This window comes from Portunus trituberculatus, chromosome 48, assembly GCF_017591435.1.
Source record: "Portunus trituberculatus isolate SZX2019 chromosome 48, ASM1759143v1, whole genome shotgun sequence".
Taxonomy (NCBI): domain Eukaryota; kingdom Metazoa; phylum Arthropoda; class Malacostraca; order Decapoda; family Portunidae; genus Portunus; species Portunus trituberculatus.
This window is the reverse complement of record NC_059302.1, coordinates 9,678,425-9,688,001: the sequence shown is the minus strand read 5'-3', so window position 1 is coordinate 9,688,001 and position 9,577 is coordinate 9,678,425. Positions and strand designations below refer to the sequence as shown.

Sequence of the window (9,577 nt, the reverse complement as noted above, 5' to 3'; positions counted from 1 at the left end):
TAGCAAGAGATGAGATGTGAAGTTTCCAGTTAAGATTATGAGCAAAGGACAGACCGAGGATATTCATTGTGGAAGAGGGAGACAGTTGAGTGTCATTGAAGAAGAGGGGATAGTTGTCTGGAAGGTTGTGTCGAGTTGATAGATGGAGGAATTGAGTTTTTGAAGCATTAAACACTACTAGATTTTCTCTGCCCCAATCGGAAATCTTAGAAAGATCGGAAGTCAGGCGTTCCGTGGCGTCCCCGCGTGATCTGTTGACTTCCTAAAGGGTTGGACGTCTCTGAAAGTACGTGGAAAGATGTAGGGTGGTGTCATCAGCGTAAGAGTGGATAGTGCAAGAAGTTTGGTTAAGAAGGTCATTAATGAATAATAGAAAGAGAGTGGGTGACAGGACAGAACCCTGAGGAACACAACTATTAATAGGTTTAGGAGAAGAACAGTAGCCGTCTACCACAGCAGCAATAGAGCGGTCGGAAAGGAAACTTGAGATAAGACTAAGTTAGGGTAAGTATGTTTAGGTTAGGTTAGATTAGATTAGGTTTGGTTAGATAAGGAAGGTAAGTGTGGGTTAGGCTAGATTCGGTTATATTAGGTTTATGATACGTTAGGTTAGGTTAGGTTAATTTATAATACATTTGATAAGATAAATTCAAAACTATAATCTTATTCCCTGTCTATGAAGTCAATCCTCTCTTCCTCATCTCCCCATTTCTCTCTCCTTTCCCTACTATTTTTTCTCGTTCATTCTTCTGCCCCTTCCATTGTCCCATCTCTTTTCCTTACTATTCCTGTCATTTCTCGCCACTCCACCCATATTCATTCTATACACTATTCACGCTGCCCTCCCTTTTTTATTCCCATTTCTTCTTCCCCATTTTTCCTGATTCCCAGCCCCTCATTCACTCTTCCCATACGCCTATCACATTTTTCTCATCTTACTCTCGTCACAGTTCTTATTTTCTCTCCCCATATTTTCTCTCTCCAAAGTGTCTCTCTCTCTCTCTCTCTCTCTCTCTCTCTCTCTCTCTCTCTCTCTCTCTCTCTCTCTCTCTCTCTCTCTCTCTCTCTCTCTCTCTCACTCTCTGATACAATTTCTTTTCATTTCCAAATATTCCTTTCACTCTATTCCAATTTGAACAACTCCACTCTCACTCACACACACACACACACACACACACACACACACACACACACACACACACACACACACACAGTCTATCTCTCTCTCTCTCTCTCTCTCTCTCTCTCTCTCTCTCTCTCTCTCTCTCTCTCTCTCTCTCATTTTCCTCGCAACGCTACTAAAGGAAATTACATGTAGACTTGCCTGAATTTTACGTGCACGTGCGCGCACACACACACACACACACACACACACACACACACACACACACACACACACACACACACACACACACACACACACAAAAGAGCAATAACACCAATATGAACGGTTATGATAAACAGTGTTATAATGCCAGAAAGCAATACCACAAAGCTAAGAACAAGCACAATAAACAAAAAAATCCTGTCACGTATAGTATTATGAGAGAGAAAAGTAAAAACTACAAAAAGAAATAACAAGGGTGAAAAATAAAGAAAATTCCATTGTTGTGAAAAAACTGAGAGAAAACAAAAGCAAAGATCCAAAATCATACTGGCAAATATTAAAAGGTGAACAAGGAGGAAACAAGGAGAGTGAACTTAATCTTGAGATATTTTACGACCACTTTAAAGCATTATTAACTATTGATAACGAGGAAATGACACCATTGACTATGAAATTAACCAAGAGAGGAATGTGCCCATATTGAACAACCCTATTACGTCTGAAGAGATAAAACATGCATCAATAAGTTGGAAAATAACAAATCACCAGGTTCTGACAATATCATCAATGAATATATTAAAAGTACTCAAGACCTATTATCCCCTCTTTATGTTAAGATGTTTAATAAAATATTGGATGAAGGAGTCTTCCCAATGGAGTGGACCATTGGAGTAATAATACCATTATACAAAAACAAGGGAGACGTCAGAGACGCAAATAACTACCGGGAATTACCTTGTTAAGCTGTATGGGAAAGTTATTTACATCCATCTTGAACAATCGTTTGAATCAGTATTCTGAAGCGAACCACATCATCAATGAAACACAGGCAGGATTTAGACAAGGATATTCAACCCTGGATCATATGTATTTGCTCAAATGTATTATTGATTTGTTTAAATGGAAAAAGAAAAATTATTTTGCTTGTTCGTAGATTATAAGAAGGCGTTTGATATGGTGTGGAGGGAAGCATTATGGTTTAAGCTGGTTAGAGATAATGTTAATGGTAAATTGTTACATGTTGTTAAGAGTATGTATAAAAATGTTAGATCTTGTGTGATGGTGAATCAAAATTGTCGGACACATTTTCGTGTAATATGGGGGTAAGGCAGGAGAAAATTTGTCACCATTGTTATTTGCTTTTTATATTAATGACTTGCAGGACAAACTTCTTGAACTTAATTGTAAATATTTAGATTTTGATAACGAATTTCTTAATATCTATTTGAAATTATTTGTGCTAATGTACGCAGATGATACAGTATTGCTATGTGATAGTGAAGTGAATATGAAACAGGCGCTAACATCTTTGCATAATTATTGTCTAGATTGGAAGTTAAAGGTTAACTGTGACAAAACCAAAATTGTTGTATTTAGTAGAGGACAGGTACAAACAAGTAATTATAATTTTCAATTAGGGAGTGAGACTATTCAGGTTGTTAACGAGTACAAATATTTGGGTGTCTTGTTTAACCACAATGGTAGATTCAGGAAAGGGGAGTTGGCTCTTAAGGAACAGGCAACCAGGGCTCTGTATTCCATCATTGGTACTTCACGTAAATATGACTTGCCAGTTGATATTCAAATAGAACTGTTTAAAACGATGGTTGTACCTGTACTTACATATGGCTGTGAAATATGGGGTGATTGTACTATAAGGAAATAGAATTACTACATATGAAGTTTTTGAAGCACGTTTTGTATGTACATAGATACACCAGCACAGACATGGTATACGGTGAACTAGGGGTTTACCCTCTTGATATAACTATTAAGTGTAAGATGATAAGTTATTGGTCTAGGTTAGTGACGGGAAAGAACACTAAATTAAGTTATATAATGTATAATTGCTTATTACAGTTATATACGAGCGGTCTGTATTTGTCACCATGGATAGAATACATCAAAAATATTTGTATAGAGTGTGGAATGTCATGGGTGTGGATGGCGCAGACAGTTAGTAACCCTAAATGGTTCAGAAAAGCGATTGAACAAAAATTAAAAGACTTATGGATAAACAAGTGGTACGAAAACATATCAAATAAAGGTATTTGTAATACTTACAAATTATATAAAGAAATTTATGGAATTGAAGAATACCTGCTTAAACTTAATAAAAATAATCGTATAAGTTTGTCAAAGCTTCGCACGGAAATAATAAATTACCAATCATTGTTGGTAGATATAATCAAACAGACAGAGAGGTGCGTTATTGTACTAAATGTAATAATGAATTGATAGGGGATGAATACCATGCTTTGTTGATTTGTCAAAATCAAGAAATTCTTCAATTGAGAAATAGATACATACCCGAATATTATAGATTGCAACCAAATAATTTTAAATTTGTCAAGCTGATGCAAAGTGGTAATGTAAACTTGTTAATAAATCTGGCACAGTTTATTAATGCATTGTTGCGAATGTTTAGGTGATACATAAGATTATGTACATATTGAGGGGCTGTGCTCCATACTTTGTAAAAAAGTCTGAGCAATAAATATATTTCTTTCTTCTTTCTTTCTTCACACGACCATTTGCAACATTCATTTATTTATCTTTAGCAGGCAGAAAATATCATTACATTAGATTACACAATATTTTCCATTTTTCTTTTCTCTCTCTCTCTCTCTCTCTCTCTCTCTCTCTCTCTCTCTCTCTCTCTCTCTCTCTCTCTCTCTCTCTCTCTCTCTCTCTCTCTCTCTCTCTCTCTCTCAAACTCTTAGGGATGAAAGTTTTCTTCTAAGTTTTCTTCTTTTTCAATTTCTTCGATTTTTTTTCCCCTATAAAAGTAAGGCTAATTTTACCTCGCTTTCCTCCTCCTCTTCCTCTCTTCCTCCATCCTCTTATCCTTTCCTTCCTTTCCCTGTTTCTTCCTCGGAACTTTCCCTTCCTTTTCCTTCCCTCACCATTCCCTGCATTTCTTCCCACTTCCATCCACTCCTTTCTCTCGATCTCTCCCACTCACCCTCTCTGATCTCCTGCTTCCTTCCTCCTTTTCTCCCTCTTTCATTCACATCTTCATCTCTCCCTTCCCTTCACCACATCCCACTTTTACTTCTTCTCTATCCTTATCTCTCCCTTTTTCCTTTCTTTTCTTCTAAACAGGATGGAAAATGCAATAATCAAATACAATACAATACAGAATACACTACATACACACAAGCTCCTTCCATGTGTTATGTATAAAAGGGAAAGAATATTTATCATTCTAATGGTGCCCTCGGGGAAACAGTACATGTATATTGTGATTTGTGAGGCCTCGCTGTATATTACGTATGGAGGAGGTGTAAGGTGTTCATCCTATATTTAAAAGCGGGAAGCTTTAGATGGGGGAAAAAAAATTAAAGGGAAGGTTTTGAGAGACATATAAATATAATGCAAGCTTCTCTTAGTTATTTAAAGGAGGGAGTGTTAAGAGAGGAGAATTAAATTATGTATATATACATGTGGCGTAGTGGATAAGGTGGTGAGCGTGGGATCAGGCAGACGTCCACGCGTAGGTTCGAATCCCACTACATACCACTTTGAAGCTATGCCATTTGTTGAGTGGTTTAAAGTTACCTACATGTCACCATGACACCTAAGTTCTAGGTGGTTACATCCAAGATGCACTTGGGTGGTGATATGGGCCCTAATATGGGTACCACTATAAATAAAATAGACTAATTTATTCTAATTTAATTTGAGGAGTATTAGGATTTTATAGATGCATTAAAGGCTCTAGATCACTGTAATGATATTCATTTTGCATAAAAATGTACAGTAAATGAAATAAAGCATTTTTTTTGTGGCCGAAATGTCACGTAACCTGTGGACGCTCTGTGATTGGCCGTGACGTAGAAGGCTGGCTAGTAAACAAACAGCTAGTAAAGCCCGTGTATTTCATTCCCCCCTGCCTCGTAAGTCGCCACAGTCATGTCCCAAGAAAAAAGACCGTATTATGTTTGCTTTGTGTCTCATTGCACGAACACCACCATCAAGACACCAGAGAAAAGGTTCTTGACTGTGCCCAGGAACAAGAAAATACGGAAACAGTGGTGGATTTCTGCTCGACGAGACTTCCCTATGAAAGAACATGCGTGCTACTGTTGTGAAGATCTTTTTGATGTAAGTATTGACTGAAGTTAGTATAAGGTAGTGAGCGTGAATAACTAACCTGCAAATATTGTGGAGCTTTAGTGCTTTGGATGAACCGATTTAGCTGTGGGAATAATATACCACTAAGTTAGAATGGGTACTAAGTAGAAAACACACCAGTACATTTTGACCACAGTAGGCTAACTCGGGAGAGCTGGTTAGTATAGTATATTACAGTAAGTTACTTTGCCCCAGGTGAGTCAGGTAAGCCCCCTGTATTCTGTCCAGGTTTGTTACTGGTAGTTTTCCATGTCCAGACAAGGTTAGGTTAAGTAAAGTATGTCTGATAATGATTGTGCAACCGAATGAAAGTGGGGAAAGATGGAATGTGAAAGAAGAAGAATATAGCTAAAGTTAATATTTTCCTTTTCAGGTTGAGAACGATGTTGCCAACTACCTGTATATGAAGATGGTGGGAGGGAAAGTATACCTCAAGGAAGGTGTTGTTCCTCACATATTTGAGTGTCAGGGAAGGCAAAAGACAGAAAATCAGAACCGTAAGGTTGCGGCAAGGAAAAGGAAAATCCTAGAAATACTGCAAGACAAAGAAAACATTTCTGGTAAGTACATATATTAAACTGAATAATATGCTTATGTGAAACACTAATTAAATCTCGTAGTTATTTAAGGATTTATTTATTTATTTAATTTTTTTTATCATTTTCAGAAAACTCTGCTCAGCTTACAGTAAGTCCAGAAGATGAGATAGTAGGAACCAGCCAGTCTGAGTCTCCTGTGAAGGACATTGGTATCCAGGTAAGGTTATTCTATAATTTAAGTTTAAGAAATTGGTATTCTTTTCATATATCGCAAGAAAATTTATCCATGTTAGAAGAGGAAGAAAGGGGTTGGCTGGGGACCAAAGAGATGCCAAAATGCGTACAACATTGGAGGCAATATTGCACAGTACTATACTCCTTATAGAGGTGTTTTACAATGAGGGTCTTGAACCCTGGCGTAGCAACATGCTGTACTACTATATGTATTATCATTTATAAATTATCATTATTTTATTGCAGGTACTGATTCCTAGGAGATCAGTGGCTTTACAGACCAGCATTATACCACGGAAGGCTGATGTAGGCTGCAATACGGACAACGCTCCACAACAAAATAACTCTCCATCGTCTGCTGCTGCTTCCCTTTCAAGTGATGAAGACCAAGACTGCTGAAGACTACAACTCCAAGAAGGAACTCTAGTACATGCAGGCGCTGGACAAAGTGTAAGACTCGCGTGTGTGTGTCCTGTGGGTGTTGGTTGGGTCCGGAAAGGGAGGAGGTTGAGAGCTCTCTCATGCCATCCATAAGTGAGGTAAGTGAAGAAGAGGGAAAAAGTTTGTCACTCATCGTTACTAGAGACTATATTAGAAATAACCCAATGCGTTACACTGGATTAGATAAAGAACACCTGGACATTGTAAATTTACTGGGCAACAAAATTTGTTATCGTGAAAGGGAGCAGCTAATGACAAAAAGTGATGTTGTGTCATTGGTGTTAATGAGGATCCGCACAACTATCCCCAGTAACATTATTGCTGATAATTATGTTTGGGATATCTGTAGGTATGGTAAGCAGGATACTATCACGTCACATACCAATAGTGGCTAGTTGTTTACAAGGTCTCATTTACTGGCCTCCTTGAGAGATGATAAGAAAAAGACTTCCACATGCATTCGAAGCTTACTACCATAATGTTGAATCAATTATTGATTGTTTTGAGATTGAAATTGAAAAACCATCCGTAAAAACATTCTTAGAAACCAGCATCAATTAAACTAATAAAACATGAAAGTGACAATGTGAGTATCAGAATTAATCCTCATATACACTATGCGCTATGTTGCATGGTGATGAGGCATGATTGGTGAATGTATCCTTGCACACTAGAAAGCGAAGCCGCAGCGGACGTCAAAGTTGCAAGGCTCGCGGATTTTCCACCCAAATGGGCTGTTTTCCAACGAATTGGGCGGTAAAATTTTGGTTTCCACGGATTAGCGTGCAGTTTATTGGAGTGTTTTGGGTAGGACTGTGTAACACAGGTAGATCTAAAACACTTCAAACATTTAATTATGTTTGTCAAAGAAAACATATATTTATCTCCTACAATTATTGATACGACAAATACTCCTTCATAAGCTGAGGCTTTTTGGTCAAGAGGCATTAACATTTGAAAAAAGACTAGAAAAAAAATTATATATATATATATATATATATATATATATATATATATATATATATATATATATATATATATATATATATATATAAGAAATAAAATAGTAATAAAAAAGGAAGAGGAAAAAGTACCTAAAAGACATTATGAAATTAATAAAGCATAATGAATAGTTAATTAGTACATCAATGCATTGAAAAATGGAAATATACAAAAGAAGAAGGAAAAGAAATAAGAAAATTAATCAGTATACAAGAAAAACAAAACAAAGCTCAATAACAAACTGAGAAGAAGAAATAAGAGAAATAATAAGATTACTGAACTACAGTAGCACTGCTGCAAATATAACACGCACACGTGCAGGTGATTGTACACACATACAGACTTACAATGCATACATTAACCAATATACATACACTATTCGTACATGATATATACATCTATCTTATATAAGTGACGGTGCATCTATGAACAATATTGCCAAGGATTGATGAAACGAAAGTGCAAATGAATAAACGTTAAACACATATTGTAACTTAGTAAACATTTGGTGGCTATTTAAAAAAAAAGTACAAAAAATGTATGTGTACAACTTAATCTGAACAAATAGTCAAAGGAAGGATGGATACGGAAGTAGATTTGAGCTTCGGTGAATATTTTAGGGGAATGAGTGAGTCTCTTGCAGCTTCCATCATTATCTTTTGTTTCTTGTGTTTCTTATTTTTGTTCACTCTTTTTATTGCCTTTTGCCCTTGTGATTTTTCTATTATTTTGTAATGAGTGAGATGGTGATGGTGGTGGTTGCTGAAGAACCATGACTGAAAGTGGTGTTGTTCTCTGGTTTGTTTCCTCTGTTCAAAATGAAGAAATCTTGTTGATCAAAATGAAGAAATCTTGTTGATCTATCACTAGAATCATAAAAGCACTCTTAGAAATCCGCGTCACTTCCCCTAGAGCTTTTTGAAATTAATAAGCTGCGTGTTACAATTAAATACAACACGATTTTTTAATCTAGTAAAATGAATTAGTTTTTCTTTTTTTTATTATTTTGTGAGACTGCAATAGTGGTGGTAGCTGAAGAACCGTGACTGAAAGTGATGTTGAGTTTTCCACCTGACAAGGATGGGAGAAGATGAGAAATGAGTATATCTGGTTCACGCTGCCTGCCAGGGAAACGAGACGGCAGTGGCTTATACAAACAGTGGATTCTTTCTTTTTTTTAGCCAAAGAAATTAAAAGACGGGAGAAAGATGTGGAAGTGCAGACAGTAGGAAGTGAAGTAGGGACATACGAAACCGGTCAAGAGAGATCGATGGCTGGAAAACTCAGTAATCATCCTGCAAATGTAGTCAACAGGGAATTATGGAAAAGGATGATGGGTGGATGTGAGTTATGTCCATTCCATACAGAGACTCACGTGTGGTGGCCCTGACTGGTTCTTATACTATCTTATCCTATGTTTCTGTGTTCTTATATCCAAAGTAAAAGAAGAAAGGAAAGGACAAACGATAAAAAAAGACAATAAACAGTAACAAAAAATATATACAAAAGAGACCAAGAAACTACAGCCATGCAAAGCGAACTAGGAAAGGGATAACCATTGATAGCGAGCGAAAAAACTAAAATTTAACTCACAGAAACAAATATCTCACATCACTTTTTGTTTTCATCCCTCGCTTTACCGGCGAAAAGCTTGTACTAGTTGGTTAAAAAAAAAAGCGGTAGATGCACCAGTGAGGAAGGGAGAGAGAGAGAGAGAGAGAGAGAGAGAGAGAGAGAGAGAGAGAGAGAGAGAGAGAGAGAGAGAGAGAGAGAGAGAGAGAGAGAGAGAGAGAGAGAGAGAGAGAGAGAATATGCATGGAAGGGACAGGAGGAAGAAATGCGGGTGATGGGAGTGACACAGGACGAAATGGACAGAACACAAGGAGTGAATCCATAG

General features: G+C 37.0%; 1 protein-coding gene across 1 annotated transcript; it reads left to right on the top strand.

The window, feature by feature from the left end:
- Positions 1 to 5,863: 5,863 nt before the first annotated feature.
- LOC123498925 lies at positions 5,864 to 7,142 on the top strand. The gene is made up of 3 exons (XM_045246472.1): positions 5,864 to 6,024; positions 6,132 to 6,220; positions 6,484 to 7,142. Exons 1-3 carry the CDS (start codon positions 5,868 to 5,870, stop codon positions 6,634 to 6,636), a joined length of 399 nt encoding a protein of 132 aa, XP_045102407.1. The 5' UTR covers positions 5,864 to 5,867; the 3' UTR covers positions 6,637 to 7,142.
- The last annotated feature ends 2,435 nt before the right edge of the window (positions 7,143 to 9,577 follow it).